The sequence below is a fragment of the Eleutherodactylus coqui genome, chromosome 1, assembly GCF_035609145.1.
Source record: "Eleutherodactylus coqui strain aEleCoq1 chromosome 1, aEleCoq1.hap1, whole genome shotgun sequence".
NCBI classification, from domain to species: domain Eukaryota; kingdom Metazoa; phylum Chordata; class Amphibia; order Anura; family Eleutherodactylidae; genus Eleutherodactylus; species Eleutherodactylus coqui.
Window position 1 is genome coordinate 190,412,999 of NC_089837.1, and position 20,907 is coordinate 190,433,905.

General features: G+C 46.1%; 1 protein-coding gene across 1 annotated transcript in view; it reads left to right on the forward strand.

Moving 5' to 3' along the window:
* The window catches only part of LOC136572709 (uncharacterized), a 346,665-nt gene that overhangs the window by 302,375 nt on the left and 23,383 nt on the right, over positions 1 to 20,907 (forward strand). The window contains exons 92-94 of the mRNA XM_066573580.1: positions 1,816 to 1,927; positions 2,009 to 2,176; positions 5,562 to 5,678. Of these exons, the coding sequence (XP_066429677.1) occupies positions 1,816 to 1,927; positions 2,009 to 2,176; positions 5,562 to 5,678 (397 nt within the window). The remainder of the gene's footprint in view (positions 1 to 1,815; positions 1,928 to 2,008; positions 2,177 to 5,561; positions 5,679 to 20,907) is intronic.

A 20,907-nucleotide genomic window follows, 5' to 3' on the forward strand; every position in this document is an offset into this window, starting at 1 on the left:
CCTGTCTCCCTCCATCCTCCTCTCAGTCTTCCCCCATATCTTCATAAACTTATATGGACTGTAGCTGAAATCAGATCTCTCTGACAATAGGTTTTATAAGTAAATTCAGAGGGAATAATCAGTGCTGGAGGTGGAAATTCCCCATTCTACTTAAAGGGGTATTCCCAAAATCCCATTGGCTGCTCAGTGTGTTGTACATTTAAAATTATTAATGTTTGCAAATGCACCCATTTTTGGAAAATGTACTAGCCCTGACTTCTCACTCCCCCTCCTCCCAAATAACCCATCCACACTCTCTATTTACCTTTGACTGTTCCTGGACATGCCCTCTAGTAATTCTCTATTCTGGTTGAGCATGCTCAGTTCATCCTGTGTTCACTCTTATGTACTTGCTCTTTCCCAGGGTGAGCATAGGCTGGGCAGACATTGTGGTTTTGCTCTCCTTCCCCTGCATATTCAGTAAGCTCAGCCCCTTCTATGACAAAAAGATAAACATTTAGCAGCACAGGTACAGTTCTGTTGATATTATCAGGACTGTGAGATATTTTGCAGTGCTCCATACCTTTCCTCTATTCACAATATGTAAATAAAGCTCAGGGAGAGGACAAAGGGTTAATCTGTTTCACTCAACTCTTTCAATGCACAGGCAGAGTAGTGTTACAGGCAAATGCATAGTAGAAGGAGGTGCAGGTCCTCCTGGGAACTGTAGTTTCCCAGTTAGAAACACTGGATATGTGACTGAGGAGAAGGACTACCCTGTTTGCTCAGTGAAGAATCCTTCACCAACAGGAGTATCAGACTCTACATACGTAGAAGGGAGGCATATAGTAAGCTCATCTTGGTATGTGGCATTCTATTTAGAGGGGTTTTGTCATTTAAAAAAAAAAAAATCAATACCTTCCTATTCCTCCTCAGGCAGTCTTCTTACCGCATCTTCTCCTCACTGAACTTCTCCAGTCCCCCGGGTCACCTCACCGCAGCAGCAGGTTAGTGTAGGTTACGTCACTAATGACGTAACGTTAACTGCCTAGGAAGGAATGCCAATCTATTGCGCATGTGCGCTGTCTCACCGCAAGAGTTCATATACTGTTGCAGAGAGACAGCACGCATGCGGAGTCTCGGCAATAGCTCAGCCCTCCCTACTAGGCTATGAACGCTACATCACTATTGACGTAGTGTACATTGACCTGTAGGAAGGAAAATGCTAGCAATGGACGCTTCGTCATCGGAAGACAAAGAATCCGCCGGCTGAAGGTGATATGACCAGGGGGGACTGCAGGTGACAGGTGAAGATTGGCGGGGAGAACATCCGGCAAGAAGGCTGCCGGGGGAGGAATAGCTAAGTATAGAATTTTTGTTTTGTAATGACAGAACCCCTTTAATGATGTTAGGAAGGTACTGGACGTTTAACAATAATGTTAGATTGTGGGATAACATCTTTAAGTGTATGACAATGCAGGGCATTTACTGTAGATCTATGTATTAGAGGACAATGAGCTGTAGTCACTATAAAGACGTACTGTGAAATTAATCGGTACAGAATATTGGACCTCAAAATGGCATGGTGTTAAAAAGTCAAAGGCACTGTAAACTGACTTCAAAGCCAACCAGTGTCAATACACGTAAGTAAAATGCCGAGCGCATCTGTGAGAGTGTCCTTACACAGCTACATAAAGTAGAGAAAACATACATAAAATATCTCATTGCTATACAATTGAGTTTTCAAAATCCACCAAAATATATATTATAAAACCAAAGAATCCTCTAATATATTATGTAGTGAGATGCTTATACTGTTCTGAATTGCTATCCTAGGTATTCACTCAAAGGAATAGTGGCGTGTATGACAAGTAACATATTCTCATATACATCAAGATCCTTGCTGGAAAAGGATAGAATGGTTTATGCCTTACTTGTAGCATTTGAGGTAAACATCGCTTAAAAAAGAATACACTTTACTTTATGTTCAAACAATATTCTGATAACATGCTGTGTATGCTTGATCTAGGTGGAAGGCTCACTAGGAAGAATTAAACCAGGGGAGAGAGAATTCATCTTCTCACCAGAGCTTTGCGTCACTGTGCTACAGGGAATGAATAGTAAGACTTCTGAGTCATATCAGCAGGCAAAAAGCCCATTTGACTGGATGAGTGAACAGCAGTTTAAAAATGTGCAGGTAAAGAAAGCCTGATGGTATTTTCGTATGGTAGATGGATGTATAAAGGAACTGTTCTACCTCACCATGTTTAGGATCTACACCCACAGACTTAATTCCTTATCTCATCTTCCCTTGCATTTGTTTTTCAAGTAAAGACACCATAAGTAAACCAGCATATTCACGTTGCTTTAAAAAAAAGCTGGATTCAAGAGGTTACACAGAGCTCTGCTTAGAGGGGTTTTCTAGGACTTAAAAAAAAATGGCTAAAGAATGGAATAATAAACTATCCAGTACTTGTTAAAGGGGTTGTCCCACGCCGAAACTGTTTTTTTTTTTTTTCAACAGCCCCCCCGTTCGGCGCGAGACAACCCTGATGCAGGGGTTAAACAAGAACACCGGACAGCGCTTACCTGAATCCCCGCGCTCCGGTGACTTCTTACTTACCTGCTGAAGATGGCCGCCGGGATCTTCTCCCTCGGTGGACCGCAGGGCTTCTGTGCGGTCCATTGCCGATTCCAGCCTCCTGATTGGCTGGAATCGGCACGTGACGGGGCGGAGCTACAAAGAGTCGCTCTCCGGCACGAGCGGCCCCATTCAGAAAAGAAGAAGACCCGGATTGCGCAAGCGCGTCTAATCTGGCGATTAGACGCTGAAAATTAGACGGCTCCATGGAAACGAGGACGCTAGCAACGGAACAGGTAAGTGAAAAATTTCTGATAACTTCTGTATGGCTCATAATTAATGCACAATGTACATTACAAAGTGCATTAATATGGCCATACAGAAGTGTATAGACCCACTTTGTTTCGTGGGACAACCCCTTTAAATGCCTTGCTGCTGCAGCACAGCTGGGCTAGTCGATGCAGCTCTGTTTACATAACTGCTGCAGGCAATCACTGGCTTAAGCAGTGAAGCTTCAATGCACAGCATGTGATCACTGAGGCCCCTGATTGACTGCAGCGATCACATGAATGATAACTAATACATGACAACTGCAGGAGCTCTTGGGACTGGAGCAGTTGCACTGGAGCAACAGGGCATTAAATGGAGAGTGCTAGAGAGTTTATCTCCTGTCCTTAGCCAGTTTTTAAAAGTCCCAGAAAACCCCTTTAACTGCTATGGACTGACGGAGTTCCAAACAATATGTCTAATCATAGGCGTAGCGTCAGGGGGTGCTGGGGTCGCCATGGCGACCCGGCCCATGAGCTCAGGGGGCCCCGGAGCCGCCCTCCGACATACCCCCATGCACATTCAGTGCATTAATGGCTGACCGTTCTTTCCCCCGCATGATGCGGCAGTCAGAACAGCCAGCCTGAGAGGAAAAGCAGGGAGGTACTTACATGGGCCGGCAGGGGAGGAGGGAGGAGGTCACATGGGACGGCAGGGGAGGAGGTCACATGAGACGGCAGGGGAGGAGGTCACATAAGACGGCAGGGCACAGGGATCATGTGCTGCCCCCCCTGCTTCCTGCTGAACGGGGAAGCTTCTGAGTTTACCTCTCCTGCTGCTGCTGTCACATGGAGGAGAAGTGGACCAAGCCCTGGGGTAAGTGTCTATCTGTGTGTGTGTGTATCTGTGTGTGTGTGTATATCTGTGTGTGTGTGTGTGTGTATATCTGTGTGTGTGTGTATATCTGTGTGTGTGTGTGTGTGTATATCTGTGTGTGTATATCTGTGTGTGTGTGTATATCTGTGTGTGTATATCTGTGTGTGTGTGTGTGTGTATATCTGTGTGTGTGTGTGTGTATATCTGTGTGTGTGTGTATATCTGTGTGTGTGTGTGTCTCTGTGTGTGTATCTCTCTCTCTCCCTCTCCTTCTCCCTGGATTTACTGTATTTATTTGCACCCTTTACACGCAATTAAAAACCGCATCAAAACCGCATGCTGTTATTAATAGTGTCTGCAGCTCCTTTAGGGTGACTACCCACTACATTTTTTTTTCACGGCGAAATTTGCAGCGTTTTTTTTTTCTGCAGGGGTCTATGGGACTTGTAATGCTAAAATAATGATCGCGCAAAATCGCAATTTACCGCGAAATCGCAGTTTTGCGCGATCGTGATTTTAACATTACAAGTCCCATAGACCCCTGCAGAAAAAAAAACGCTGCAAGTTTCGTCGTGAAAAAAACCTGTAGTGGGCAGTCACCCTAATACCGTACGCGGTCTTTAAATACTGCATGCAGGTTTTTATGTGTCTTAATTGTGGTTCTAAAGTGCAACATAAACACGACCCCCCTGAGGCCGCTCTCACACATGTTCAGAAAACGCAGCTCAAAATCGTGGCATTTTTACCAGAATTTCGAGCAGCGTTTTTGAACACAGGTTACAGCGTTTGGCAGCGCTCTTCAATGCACCCCATCATTGTGATGGGTGAGGAGGTGTGTTAAAAACCACAAAAATGCAGGAACAGAACAGACAGCTCTCGAAAATCACAGCGTTAGAAACACCATGTTCGAGCGCAGATTTGAGTAACCTCATCGAAATCTAAGGGAGTGTTGTACCGCGGTTAGTACGGCACTCGGGGCGCTGTGCTAATAGCAGTAAAAAGAGGTGTGTGTGAGAGTGGCCTGCGGGGCTACAAACAAATATTCATGTAGTGCAGGAAATGCGTCATGTTTGGAAAGATTACGCCAAGGGGCAGATCATGTATGCAGCACGATCTAGGTATGGGTACGGGGGCGTGTGGGGTAGAGGGCCGGGGTGGGGGGCCCCGAGCTGAACTTTTGCACCCGGGCCCCTGAGCCTTTAGGTACGCCCCTGTGTCTAATGTTGTACATGCTTTATAAGCAATAAATAGATTGCATTGACTTACCTTGGTGGTAATTATTTGTAATGTAGCACATAGCTCATAACATTTTTTTAATATCATTGAAATTTCACAGGAGTTACTAAAAGCGTATTGCTTGTTTACACCATTAGGCTCAGGAATTAAATGCATTTGCAGGGTGTGATAGGAGTACTAGCATGGCAGACTTGCAGGCATTAGCTAGGTTCCTGGCTGCCATGATTAGTCTTTGGCGCCTTGCGATTTCATCATGCATAGGGGGCATGAGGTGATGGAAGGAGTACTCCCTTCATCTAATGGCCTGGATACTGTGCTCACTATTGATCATGACAGCTAAGTGGTTTAATGACTAGGATTGGAGTTATCGCCAATCACAGCCATTGCATGTGTATATCAGCTGTGTAACACAGCCAGCACCCACCATGAAATGACTAGCATTGGATCCTAAGACCACTTCATTCATTGTTTTGCAACATGTGACTTACATGTACATGAGATACTGGGAAGGGGTGAATAAAAAAAGATCATTTTTGATGCTGTATGTATTCGGATGCTGTTTTGATACAAGTATCATTGGAAGTAATTTTTTCTTTCTCAATGTGTCTTACAATTATTAAAGATTCTTGCCATGTACTTCGACTGGTTTGGTGAGCTCTTTGATCGAATGTACAAAGACAGCAAAGACCTTACATGGAAAACATTTTGTGAAAGCAAGCAGCCAGAAAATCCTTCAAAGGTAAATCTTTTGTCACAGGTTTAAGTTCTCCATAAAGAAAAGGATTCATTTAAACACTATTTTAAATATGTTAGCAATGAGCTGGTAAGTAAGTTTGAGAAAAGTATTTTGACAAAAATGTTGATTTGCTCCAGAGAAAATTGATTTTTAATTATACTCTTGCTAATGTGTTGAAAAAATTGGTGGTTAGTATTGTTAGGGATAAATCCATGTTACGTTAATATGCTGTGGGGCTCCAAATCAGAGGTGGTTATGGCGGCCACCGTGAGAAAGCAATAGACACAGGCATCACGATCGTGTCTTAGAGCAATCTGAGTTTATTGTGTACATTGCCTTATTCTTATACAAAAATAAGTAGGCGTATCCAAGTGTCGTCCGAATCAAAGGCTAGTGTTACAGAGGTTGAATCTGTTATACTGAGGTCAAAGTACTAAGGTGGTGAATAATTGCGTTTTCTCAATAAACAATGCTTTATTTATTTGAATGTAGACTCCCTGTCTGGTATCCTTGATTCCAATCTACATTTTAATCTCATGCCCTACCTAGACAGCCGTCAAGAACAAAGCATTCCACACAACCTTTTGATCAGTGTAACGAGATAAACAAGATCTTGGAGACATGATGGACATTTAAGATTACACCTCTACTTAATGTAATTAAGTACTAACCTAAATGTACAAGCATTTAGCAGAGCTTTTCATAGGACACAGAATAGAGTGTACAATTTAGGCCTACAGCCTCCGGAAACATATATCAAAGATACATACATATATAAATTAATATGTTCATAACCCTCACAATCCCCCATTTGAAACAGTCCATCTTGAAAAGAGCCTTTGTTGTGGTACTATCAGGGGTGCTAAGCCACCCTTGCCGGTCTTTCTATCCTCTTCCCCGGATCCCCACTGTTGTTGCTCTTTTACGTATGACTGTTTTAACGATATCGTAGAGGGAGCGATTCCAGATAATTTGCTTGTCTCCGTATCCCACAGAATGTCCATAAATTGCAAACACTCAAAAGAATGAACAAAAGAAACAGTATTAGTAACGGGTGAAACATAAAATCCATCATCTTTCCTGCTGTAGGTGACCATCCAGTAAAAATATCATACAAGTTATACTCTGTGTCTACCTGGATCTTAGTACCTATGCTGACCAACTTATCTCCTACCCATACATGTTTTTCTAATTCCATAAGGGAGAGGTTAGTAACATCCAAATTCTTTTAAAGGTGTTCAGTGTCTTTCATTAGTCTTACAATTCTACCCAAGGATACAGTCAGAGTTGTCATAGGGATAGCATCTGGGTGCCAGTAGTACCTTAATGTTGCTTCAGCATCTGGCAAAAAGGTGTAAGTTTCTGTAAACCAATGTATCACCGACATGTTCTGTATACATCCAGACAATGGAGTGGTGAGATTATACATACTGGTGGTTTTAGTTTGGTTGGTAACAAAGCATATATATTGGGGGCCAACTTCTATCAGCATATAGATGAAGCAGGTAACACCGTCCAATCACATATGCTGACTGAAGGCTGCAGGAAACATGGCTCATATGCGGCTGTACTCCGTCCGCATACTAGGCCATCCAGTGTTTCTTCACAGTTCTCTATGCCATGGGTTTTATTTTCACTATAAATCATCATACCTGTGAACTTGGGCAACCAATATTGTAAAGCATATAGAGGCGGTCCGAACACCACAGGTAGTACTACAAACTTACACATCAGGCTTGTGTCCTTTACATCATAAAATCATTTCCCCAGTGCTATACTCATCAGAGCATTCTACACCATCAGCCCCGGGCCGTATCCAGGATGCTACTGGAATTACATTATTGAGAATATTTCTCCACAATTTTTCATTATTTGTCATCACATCTGACTGCTTTGTCCCTCTCGTGAATCATATATACATATTGCAGGCTACATTGTGTATAGTTCATGAATTTACTCATATTTACAAACAAATCCTTTTAAACCGCAAAACCAGATTAAAAAGCGTTAATACATCCTTATCATATCCTAATGCAAGACATCGGGGGAGGAAAAAGGAAGGCATGCATTGTGCCTGAACATTTATCAATCTAGAAACATCCTGTCCTACCCCAGCCATTTTATTCTTCATCACCTCTAAATCTATAGAGTTCAGAACCCCTACACCTGTACCAATTCCCCCTAATAGGGTATCATACCATTTTCGTTTTCCTCTGGTGCAGGGTTTCATTGCCTGAAGAGAAATATTATAATGCACAATGGTTTTCTGGCTCTTTGTGGATGATAAGGGGTGTCAAATGCCTGGGAGTTACCCAGGGCAGACATGAAGTGTTGCATTATTTCACCTGTGAAATGTGTACCTCTATCTGACTCGATTACCTCTGGTACCCCGTATCTGCAGATTACCTTATTCATGAGCTTCTTTTCGGTTACCTGCTCATTTACTTTTGTAACAGGGTACGCCTCCAACCTGAAAAACATCAACAACAACAAGCACATATTCATACTTCCCAACACGTGGGAGCTGAATGTCGGCAATTTGCAATCCCTGAAATGGGTAGAGTGGTCCTGGCAAGTGCCTTTGTGGTCAATTTACTTCTACCCTGTTGCTTACGGCATAGCTCATGCAAAATTGGACAAATGATGTAGCAGCTACAGAGAATCCAGGGGGCAACCCTTTCTCTCTCAAGCGTCAGTAGCATAGCTGCCTTCGATAGGTGAGTCTTTCTATGGATCAGCTGGGCCATCATGGGGTACAGGGATCGTGGTAGGCAAGTTACTGACTGTTTGCCATACGCCACCCTGTTCTACTGCTCCCATATTAGTCCATTTATCTTTTTCTTCTTTGCTGGCTTGTGACTGTCAATGTTCAAATTTTTATCAAAGTCCAAATCATAGTCTCTGACTTGTCTGGTCAGTATCTTCTTTTCTTCTTTCTTTCTCAGCTTAAGGACCGCTGCTTTTGCTGTGAAGTCTGCGAGGGCGTTGCCTTTTGCTTCTGCAGTGTTGGCTTTAGTATGAGCTTTCACCTTTAGGATTGCTACTTTATCTGGTAGGAGTAGGGCTTTCATAAGGTTCTGTACTGCTACACCATTCTTAATGGGTTGTCCTACAGAAGTTTAAAAGTGTCTGGCCTTCCATATTGGGCCGTAACCATGATCTATGCCGAATACATACCAGGAGTCAGTGTAAATGGTTACTTTCTGTCACTCTACACGCCTCAGTGAGGGCCTTCAGTTCCGCTTCTTGTGCTGAGACATGCGGAGGCATTCTGCTTTTAGAGATCTTGTTGTGTGAACACTGCATATCTGGTGTGGAGTTGTCAATCACCCTGGTACCATCTATAAAAAAAAACAACTCAAAATATGTATTAACAAGGGGTTTCAGTAACTCTTTAAAACTTAAACTTTCTTGTTGCATCAATGCTAGACAATCATGCTGATATTCTATTCCAAATAGATAACGTTCTTATTTGCAAAAATTTTTAAAAATAGCTGATCTGTAATACATAGATCACCTATGCATCCCCCTCCCCCATTTGATCACCTATGCCTCCCCCTCCCCCATTTGAAACAGGATACTCGATTGGAAGAAGAGTAGCTGGGTTCACCATTGAAACGAAATATTAGGGGGGGGGCATGAGCAAAGCACATTGCAACCTTATTTGACGAGCTAGAGACAAATGTTTAGGTTGTACTTGAGTGACTATACTCTGGATGTCATGAGGGGTGAGAACCACTAGGGGGGGTAGTTCAGGACCAACTCAGAAGACTTGTCAACCATTACTTTTACTGCTGCCACTGCACAGACACAGGAGGGGGCTCCTCGGGCTACCGGATCCAATCTCATGGAGTAATACCCAAGTGACCGTGGACGTCCTCCATGTTTTTGCGTCAATACTGCTGTCGCATGAAAGGCCAGGGACGGCAGTATGAGACAAGTCCCAAAAAGGTGCGAAGCTTTGGCAGCAGAAGAAGATACAGAAATGGCTTGAACTGCAGCCCTGCGTCGTTCTGTGAGATGTCTGCCTTCTTGAGCTAGACAACAACCTTTTGTTTACAAAGCTGTAATTTTTCCTTTTTAAGCCTTGCAGCCATTTTCTGCTAAAAAAATTTTTTAGAAGAGAAATGGATGCAGATTGACATGTTTTCAGATCCTCAGCACAAAGCGGAAGGTCATTAACATATTGCAACAGCACAGTCCCCTCAGGCGGAGTCCAAGCCTGCAGGACAGACTGGAATGCCTGGTTGTACATGTTTGGAGAATTCTGCGCACCCTTGGTGCCAGAACTTGTCCAAGCATTTTTTTTATTTTTTATTTTTTTTTTTATAGCTTTACATAAATGCCCTTTTGTCTGAAAAAAAGGGCCGGAGATTCAGACTGTCTCCACTCTGGCTTATTATCTATGACCTTAGGGATTTCAATAGACCTTCTACAAAGGCCATACTAAGTACATGTTTACCCATCTCTTCTATGCCCCTATATCCCAGATCTGACAAACGTTGTTGAAGGGGGGCATAGAATTGTTTTACACTTTCTTCCTTCTCTTTGTGTGATATTAGAAAGAGACAAGGAGGATTCTCTCAATTTTTTTTCTTTTTCCCCAATGTTTCAGACAAATTAAAAATATTTTACCACTTCTCAATTCTCTATGTTTAATTTTATCCCAATCTGTGCCACAATAGTCTTTCACATAATTTTAGATTATAGTTCCCGCTGCCTTCCCTGTTTTACATATACTCCTGCATCTCCTCCTTGTCCTCCTTCTCATGCTTTCACTCAATGCCAGCAGGTCCATCCCTCCAGTCCAATGTTTGACCTTGGAGTGGATGACTTGGCATAGGGTGAGGAGGAGACGGTTGGAATTGAGATGAAGGAGGGGGTGAAGATGGAAGAGGGAACTGACCCCACAATGAGAGAACATTATATACCTGTGCTTTGAATTCTTTTCTCATTTCATTTTTAGCTATTGAACAGTATATATATATTTAATATAATACAACATAGGGGCTTTTTCCTGTGCAGCCAAATATAACCAATTCTCAATTCACATTTCTTTGCAAAGACAAGTAGGCCCTCCAGTCTACAGAGAAACTTCTCCAGACAGATAGCAAAAGCTGTATAACAGGTTCCACTGCCTGTAAACATCTTCTAAACTGCAAATTCACACTCACTAAGGGGGTTTTATTCATTCCTATACGGACTGATAATATGTGAAGTAGAAATTGGGATTGTATTTACTGTACACCAGACTTCCAATAATGAGCGAATTATGTATAGATAAGAAAAACTCTTAGTACCGCGGTTTTTACACAATTCGCCCAGAATAGGCTACCCAATGACAAACACAATACAACTTATGCCCATTTCTACCCACATACTGATATTCACCACACTGCGACCACTCAGCGGCCAATATATTATAGGGGGCTTTATTCCACCCTGGCATAATTAACAATTCATCGGACACTTCTTTGTTCTTAGCTACCGACATTTTCATACTATTGCGGATTTTCTTAAAAGGCGACATTTTCACATTATGCCAGATTATCACAAGAAATTCTTCAACTATCAGTTTATCAAAATTTTCCTTTAAAACAAACTAGTGTATTACTCTCTGCGTAATCCTGTTCACAGCGCTATTAATGTATTGTTGCAAGGAGCAAGACTTAGTTCAAATTACGCTTTAAAGAGAGTTGGACACTATAAAAGGTTCATACTGTAGTTGATTGGGACCCTAATAAGTGGGATGGGGACCAATATTCATTTGCCAATTTCTTTAGCTATCTTTCACACCTTATCCTCTTTACCAGCAGTATTGCCCATGGCTGGCGGTTTATGTACACCAAGAGGCTTATTGTTTTTATTCTTTCACACACGTAAAACAATTGTTTGTTTCACTATTTTCTGTGCAGTCTTTTACACCTTATCCTCTTTACCAGCAGTATGGCCAATGGCTGGCGGCTTATGTACACCAAGAGGCTTATTATTTTTATTATTATTTTCTTTGTACACTCTTCAAATAAAATACTGTTGTTAATTGAAAATGAATTACACTTTAAATAGAACTTTTGTTATTAATTTGACTAAAGTACTTATCAGGTGTTTCAAGTACACAATTATCTCATATTAATATCTTAATTCAATAATATTCAAATTAACACAACTCAATATTTTTGAATTCCACATATTCCACGAATCTGTATATACATATATACACTGTGGTAATCCTGGGCTATTATCTCACACAACTAGTCTCAGGAATAAAATTAGATGCCCCTCCTTTGGTCACTCCATTTGTTCAAGTGAGAGACTTAACATGGAGTCTAAGAGTGACCTTCACTCTATACATTACCACAATATACATATATATACACCAACATCCACTTAAAATGGAGACACACTTTTCACCTAGGCTGGACTGTGTGGAGGGTGGAGCAAGACCTGTTCCTATTGTTCTTCCCTCCCATCTCCTTACATCATCTAGCTCCACCCCCTGTGGTCTGGCTCAGCGTTTGGTCATTTTTGCTTCATTTCGTTTCTGGTTACCGGACAGTATACACCATATAACACAGTCTAACTCTCATACAGGTCCTTCCATTTATACACACACATAAAGACAAAAACATTTGCATGTCAGTTACTACTTTTTAAGTGTCAGTACTTCCTCACTTGTCTAAAAGTGTCGGTACTTCCCAACCCTGCTTATTTCCCCCCGTCTCAACTTCTTCTCTTATACCTATAAGAGGCTCCCATCAGGGATTTTATCACCTGAAAATTTTAGGCTTCCCTGGTACAATTTATACCATGCCTTCCAGAGATCGGCAAGAGGGTTTCATATTCTGTACACTGACCATGCAAAGTAACAAAAAAAGACAATAACAGTTAAACACCCGCACAGCATATTCAGCCCACCATATGGATTCTTAAAAGCTTGAAGATTTATAAGAGGCATGCACTTCTTACCCCTCGGACAGGAAAGGAGCAGCCAGGAAGCACGGATAGATTGTGGCAAGATAAAACCTTACCTTACTGCGCAGTTTTTGTCAATCCGTGGTTCCGAGTGGCTCCTTATCCCATCTGGGTCCGGGGGGGGTTCGAGGTGTAGGTGGTCCTCTTGTTCCATCAAGCCCCACGTTCATAACCCTCACAGTATCTACAAAAAGTAGTCCAAAAAAGGTAAGCCAGGGGAAACGAAGCATCCAGCATGCACTTTTTGTCAAAGTTTTTGCTCAATTGGCAACATCAGTTTTCCACCCTTTTATGTGCAGTTACTTTTTTCTTTGTCTATTATGAGGAATCAGGTTTTTTGGCATTCCATTTACTTAAAGGGGTTGTCCCGCGCCGAAACGGGTTTTTTTTTTTTTCAACCCCCCCCCCACCCCCCCCGTTCGGCGCGAGACAACCCCGATGCAGGGACGTACAGAAAGCTTACCGGAGCGCTTACCTTAATCCCCACGCTCCGGTGACTTCTATACTTACCTGTGAAGATGGCCGCCGGAATCCTCTTCCTCCGTGGACCGCAGCTCTTCTGTGCGGTCCATTGCCGATTCCAGCCTCCTGATTGGCTGGAATCGGCACGTGACGGGGCAGAGCTACACGGAGCCGGCATCCTGCACGAAAGGCTCCATAGAAGAAAGCAGAAGACCCGGACTGCGCAAGCGCGGCTAATTTGGCCATCGGAGGGCGAAAATTAGTCGGCACCATGGAGACGAGGACGCCAGCAACGGAGCAGGTAAGTAAAAAACTTTTTATAACTTCTGTATGGCTCATAATTAATGCACAATGTATATTACAAAGTGCATTAATATGGCCATACAGAAGTGTATAGACCCACTTGCTGCCGCGGGACAACCCCTTTAAATGAACAAGTAATAAAACTGCAACCCATGTATCGTTTGCAATTGTTCCTTTCTAAACTGTTGGTTTAATAACTGTGATTAGAGATGAGCGAGCACCAAAATGCTCGGGTGCTCGTTACTCGGGACGAAATTATCGCGATGCTCGAGGGTTCGTTTCGAGTAACGAAACCCATTGAAGTCAATGGGCGACCCGAGCATTTTTGTATATCGCCGATGCTCGCTAAGGTTTTCATTTGTGAAAATCTGGGCAATTCAAGAAAGTGATGGGAACGACACAGCAATGGATAGGGCAGGCGAGGGGCTACATGTTGGGCTGCATCTCAAGTTCCCAGGTCCCACTATTAAGCCACAATAGCGGCAAGAGTGGGCCCCCCCCCCAACAACTTTTACTTCTGAAAAGCCCTCATTAGCATGCACACCTTAGCTAAGCACCACACTACCTCCAACAAAGCACAATCACTACCTGCATGACACTCCGCTGCCACTTCTCCTGGGTTACATGCTGCCCAACCCCCCCGCACGACCCAGTGTCCACAGCGCACACCAAAGTGTCCCTGCGCAGCCTTCAGCTGCACTCATGCCACACCACCCTCATGTCTATTTATAAGTGCGCCTGCCATGAGGAGGAACCGCAGGCACACACTGCAGAGGGTTGGCATGGCTAGGCAGCGACCCTCTTTAAAAGGGGCGGGGCGATAGCCCACAATGCTGTACAGAAGCAATGAGAAATATAATCCTGTGCCATCGGCATCAGGAGCTGCACACGTGGGCATAGCAATGGGGAACCTATGTGCCACACACTATTCATTCTGTCAAGGTGTCTGCATGCCCCAGTCAGACCGCGGTTTTTTATAAATAGTCACAGGCAGGTACAACTCCGCAATGCGAATTCCGTGTGCACCCACAGCATGGGTGGCTCCCTGGAACCCACCGGCTGTACATAAATGTATCCCATTGCAGTGCCCATCACAGCTGAGGTAACGTCCGATTAAATGCAGGTGGGCTTCGGCCCACACTGCATGCCCCAATCAGACTGGGGTTCTTTAGAAGTGGACACATGCAGTTACAACTCCCTGTGGACCCACAGCATGGGTGGCTCCCTGGAACCCACCGGCGGTACATAAATATATCCCATTGCATTGCCCATCACAGCTGAGGTAATGTCATGTTTAATGCAGGTGGGCTTCGGCCCACACGGCATGCCCCAGTCAGACTGGGGTTCTTTAGAAGTAGACACATGCAGTTACAACACCCTGTGGACCCACAGCATGGGTGGCTCCCTGGAACCCACCGGCGGTACATAAATATATCCCATTGCATTGCCCATCACAGCTGAGGTAATGTCATGTTTAATGCAGGTGGGCTTCGGCCCACACTGCATGCCCCAGTCAGACTGGGGTTCTTTAGAAGTAGACACATGCAGTTACAACTCCCTGTGGACCCACAGCATGGGTGGCTCCCTGGAACCCACCGGCGGTACATAAATATATCCCATTGCAGTGCCCAACACAGCTGATGTAACGTCAGCTTTTATGCAGGTGGGCAAAAAATTAATTGGATTACACTGTAGGCGAGGGCTCCAAAAAATTGGTGTACCAACAGTACTAATGTACGTCAGAAAAATTGCCCATGCCCAACCAAGAGGGCAGGTGAAACCCATTAATCGCTTTGGTTAATGTGGCTTAATTTGTAACTAGGCCTGGAGGCAGCCCAGTTAAAATAAAAATTGGTTCAGGTGAAAGTTTCAACGCTTTAATGAGCATTGAAACGTATAAAAATTGTTTACAAAAATTATATGACTGAGCCTTGTGGGCCTAAGAAAAATTGCCCGTTCGGCGTGATTACGTGAGGTTTCAGGAGGAGGAGCAGGAGGAGGAGGATGAATATTATACACACATTGATGAAGCTAAAAGGTCCACGTTTTTGATGGTGATAGAGAACAATGCTTCCATCCGCGGGTGCAGCCTACGTATTGTTTAGGTATCGCTGCTGTCCGCTGGTGGAGAAGAGAAATCTGGGGAAATCCAGGCTTTGTTCATCGTGATGAGTGTAAGCCTGTCAGCACTGTTGGTTGACAGGCGGGTACGCTTATCTGTGATGATTCCCCCAGCCGCACTAAACACCCTCTCTGACAAGACGCTAGCCGCAGGACAAGCAAGCACCTCCAGGGCATACAGCGCGAGTTCAGGCCACGTGTCCAGCTTCGACACCCAGTAATTGTAGGGGGCAGAGGCGTCACGGAGGACGGTCGTGCGATCGGCTACGTACTCCCTCACCATCCTTTTACAGTGCTCCCGCTGACTCAGCCTTGACTGGGGAGCCGTGACACAGTCTTGCTGGGGAGCCAGAAAGCTGTCAAAGGCCTTGGAGAGTGTTCCCCTGCCTTTGCTGTACATGCTGCCTGATCTCTGTGCCTCCCCTGCTACCTGGCCCTCGGAACTGCGCCTTCGGCCACTAGCGCTGTCGGATGGCAATTTTACCATCAGTTTGTCCGCCAGGGTCCTGTGGTATAGCATCACTCTCAAACCCCTTTCCTCTTCGGGTATGAGAGTGGAAAGGTTCTCCTTATACCGTGGGTCGAGCAGTGTGTACACCCAGTAATCCGTAGTGGCCAGAATGCGTGTAACGCGAGGGTCACGAGAAAGGCATCCTAACATGAAGTCAGCCATGTGTGCCAGGGTACCTGTATGCAACACATGGCTGTCCTCACTAGGAAGATCACTTTCAGGATCCTCCTCCTCCACCTCCTCCTCCTCCTCAGGCCATACACGCTGAAAGGATGACAGGCAAGCAGCATGGGTACCCTCAGCAGTGGGCCAAGCTGTCTCTTCCCCCTGCTCCTCATCCTCCTCATGCTCCTCCTCCTCCTCCTCAACGCGCTGAGATTTAGACAGGAGGGTGCTCTGACTATCCAGCGACATACTGTCTTCCCCCGCCTCTGTTTCCGAGCGCAAAGCGTCTGCCTTTATGCTTTGCAGGGAACTTCTCAAGAGGCATAGCAGAGGAATGGTGACGCTAATGATTGCAGCATTGCCGCTCACCATCTGGGTAGACTCCTCAAAGTTTCCAAGGACCTGGCAGATGTCTGCCAACCAGGCCCACTCTTCTGTAAAGAATTGAGGAGGCTGACTCCGACTGCGCCGCCCAGCGGTCGGTCTGCTCTGTCAGACCCTGCAGCAGTTCGTGGGCCGTGTGCCTCTTATCTCCTAAGCTGAGTAGTTTCAGCACGGCCTGCTGACGCTTGCCCACCGCTGTGCTGCCGTGCCGCGCGACACCGACTGCTGGCGACGTGCTGCTGCTGACACATCTTGATTGCGAGACAGAGGTTGCGTAGGAGGAGGAGGAGGAGGGTGGTTTAGTGGAGGAAGCATACACCTCCGCAGATACCACCACCGAGCTGGGGCCCGCAATTCTGGGGGTGGGTAGGACGTGAGCGGTCCCAGGCTCTGACTCTGTCCCAGCCTCCACTAAATTCACCCAATGTGCCGTCAGGGAGATATAGTGGCCCTGCCCGCCTGTGCTTGTCCACGTGTCCGTTGTTAAGTGGACCTTGGCAGTAACCGCATTGGTGAGGGCGCGTACAATGTTGCGGGAGACGTGGTCGTGCAGGGCTGGGACGGCACATCGGGAAAAGTAGTGGCGACTGGGAACTGAGTAGCGTGGGGCCGCCGCCGCCATCACACTTTTGAAAGCCTCCGTTTCCACAACCCTATACGGCAGCATCTCCAGGCTGATAAATTTGGCTATGTGCACGTTTAACGCTTGAGCGTGCGGGTGCGTGGCGGCGTACTTGCGCTTGCACTCCAACACTTGCGCTAGCGACGGCTGGACGGTGCGCTGACAGACATTGGTGGATGGGGCCGAGGACAGCGGAGGTGAGGGTGTGGGTGCAGGCCAGGAGACGGTAGTGCCTGTGCCCTGAGAGGGGGGTTGGATCTCAGTGGCAGGTTGGGGCACAGGGGGAGAGGCAGCGGTGCAAACCGGAGGCGGTGAACGGCCTTCGTCCAACCTTATGGGGTGCTTGGCCATCATATGTCTGCGCATGCTGGTGGTGGTGGCTCCCCGGCTGATCTTGCCGCGACTAAGGTTGCACACCAGTGTTCGTCGGTCGTCTGCACTCTCAGTGAAAAACTGCCAGACCTTTGAGCACCTCGGCCTCTGCAGGGTGGCATGGCGCGAGGGGGCGCTTTGGGAAACAGTTGGTGGATTATTCGGTCTGGCCCTGCCTCTACCCCTGGACACCGCACTGCCTCTTGCAACCTGCCCTGCTGCTGCCCTTGCCTCCCCCTGTGAAGACCTGTCCTCAGTAGGCGTAGCAAACCAGGTAGGGTCAGTCACCTCATCATCCTGCTGCTCTTCCTCCGAATCCTCTGTGCGCTCCTCCCTCGGACTTACTGCCCTTACTACTACCTCACTGATAGACAACTGTGTCTCATCGTCATCGTCCTCCTCACCCACTGAAAGGTCTTGAGACAGTTGCCGGAAGTCCCCAGCCTCATCCCCCGGACCCCGGGAACTTTCCAAAGGTTGGGCATCGGTCACGACAAACTCCTCCAGTGGGAGAGGATTCGGAACCTTTGCTGCCCATTCTCGGCAGGGGCCCGGGAACAGTTCCTGGGAGTCTGCCTGCTCCTCAGAATGTGTCATTGTAATGGAGTGAGGAGGCTGGGAGGAAGGAGGAGCAGCAGCCAGAGGATTCAGAGTTGCAGCAGTGGACGGCGCAGAACTCTGGGTGTTCGATAGATTGCTGGATGCAGTTTCTGCCATCCACGACAGGACCTGCTCACACTGCTCATTTTCTAATAAAGGTCTACCGCGTGGACCCATTAATTGTGAGATAAATGTGGGGACGCCAGAAACGTGCCTCTCTCCTAATCCCGCAGCATTCGGCTGCGATACAGCTGGATCAGGAGCTCGGCCTGTGCCCACACCTGACTTGGGCCTCCGCGTCCTCACCCGCGTCCACGTCCTCTAGGCCTACCCCTACCCCTCAGCATGATGTATTACCAGTAGTGCAGAAACAGAACGCTGTAATTAAATGTGCCGCTTATTGGCCTGTGGTTGGAGGCTGACTTGGCTTACGGAACGCCAGGAAATAATTTTGCGCAAGCCTGCTGTAACACTTAGCTGGCTGCGTATGAATTAGGAGGACAACTACACCCAGCACAGACCCAGTACACTGAGGACAGTCACAGGCAGCCCAAATAGATTTTTTTTCCCAAATGTTTTTGGAAAGGCCCACTGCCTATATTCAGTAAATATATGTCTTCTGTCCCTGCCTCACCGCTACTGGCCCTGGAGTATGTAAAATAACTGCAGACTGTTGCACTGTGGACAGGAATACAGCGGTGATGTAACAGCCAACACAGAGCCAGGAAATAATTTTGCGCAAGCCTGCTGTAACACTTAGCTGGCTGCGTATGAATTAGGAGGACAACTACACCCAGCACAGACCCAGTACACTGAGGACAGTCACAGGCAACCCAAATAGATTTTTTTTCCCAAATGTTTTTGGAAAGGCCCACTGCCTATATTCAATAAATATATGTCTTCTGTCCCTGCCTCACCACCACTACTGGCCCTGGAGTATGTATAATTACTGCAGGGCGCAATGCTCTGCACGGCCGATATACAAAAAAAAAAAAATGTGCAACACTGCTCACAGCAGCCTCAACACTACTGCACACGGTTAAATGTGGCCCTAAGAAGGACCGTTGGGGTTCTTGAAGCCTAAAATACTCCTAACACTCTCCCTATAGCAGCTCCGGCACCAACAGCACTTTCCCTCCTCTATGTCAGAATAAATCTGTGGCGAGCCGCAGGAGGGGCCGATTTTTATACTCGGGTGACACCTGATCTCGCCAGCCACTCACTGCAGGGGGGTGGTATAGGGCTTGAACGTCACAGGGGGAAGTTGTAATGCCTTCCCTGTCTTTCTATTGGCCAGAAAAGCACGCTAACGTCTCAGAGATGAAACTGAAAGTAACTCGAACATCGCGTGGTACTCGTCTCGAGTAACGAGCATCTCGAACACGCTAATACTCGAACGAGTATCAAGCTCGGACGAGTACGTTCGCTCATGTCTAACTGTGATACATGATACATTAGTTCTTGTTTTCATTAACATTAAGAAAAGGCATAGCTACAGTAGGCCTTCATTCACCCAGGGCAAAGATTCACTTTGGTGCCCCCAAAAATGAAAGCTTAAAGGGGTTGTCTCGCGAAAGCAAGTGGGGTTAAGCACTTCTGTATGGCCATATTAATGCACTTTGTAATATACATCGTGCATTAAATATGAGCCATACAGAAGTTATTCACTTACCTTCCCTGCGCTGGCGTCCCCGTCTCTATGGCTCTGTCTAACTTCAGCGTCTAATCGCCCGATTAGACGCGCTTGCGCAGAAGGGTCTTGCGTAGCTCCGCCCCATGACGTGTTCCGGTTCCAGCCTCCTGATTGGCTGGAATCGGCACGTGACGGGGCGGAGCTACGCGATGACGCGTACAAGGGGCGGAGCCAAAACGCCGATGCTGCCGAGCGGAGCCGAAGGGAGAAGACGGATCTGCGCAAGCGAGTCTAAAAAAGCAAGAAGACACCGAAATTAGACGGAACCATGGCGACAGGGACGCTAGCAACAGAGCAGGTAAGTGAATAACTTCTGTATGGCTCATATTTAATGCACGATGTATATTACAAAGTGCATTAATATGGCCATACAGAAGTGTATAACCCCACTTGATTTCGCGAGACAACCCCTTTAAGACCAACGGGGGCCAGGCATCAGCAAAACGGGATTGGTGAGGGATCAGGTGAGTATTGTTTATTGTATTTATTACAGCTTTGTGAGCAGCTTTGAAAAAACTGTTGCATAGCCTTTCTTATTGATAAACAAGAAGAAAGCTCAAGATCCGACAGTTCCAGGAAAATTGAGGAGGCAGTGGCAGGACTGAGCGGCGAATAGATGTAACATCTCAGAGGGCAGCAGACACACTCAGTGTAGAGTCTATGATGCTGATAGACAGGGCAGTGTAGGCATAATCAGAGCAGAAGTTATGGAGGGCAGAGTCAATTACTGGCTGTTCCTGCTCTCCAGTCTTCTGTGGCCAATCCGTAATTCAGCCCCAGTCCTTGCCGTAGTCACCAAGCACACTAACATCTGGCGTAAATAGACAAGCTGCACTTCATGCAGCTATCACCTGTTTTCTTGTATCAGACAGAGCGGGAGTCAGTTCATGGAAATGGCTGATCGTTACAGCAGCCTGACACAAGTCGGTGCCGCCCATCCCTCCATCTTAACGGCACCTGGGGGATACGCCCCATCTACCTCCCTTCACTAGTTACAGCCCTGTATTAAGTAATTGTAATTATATAT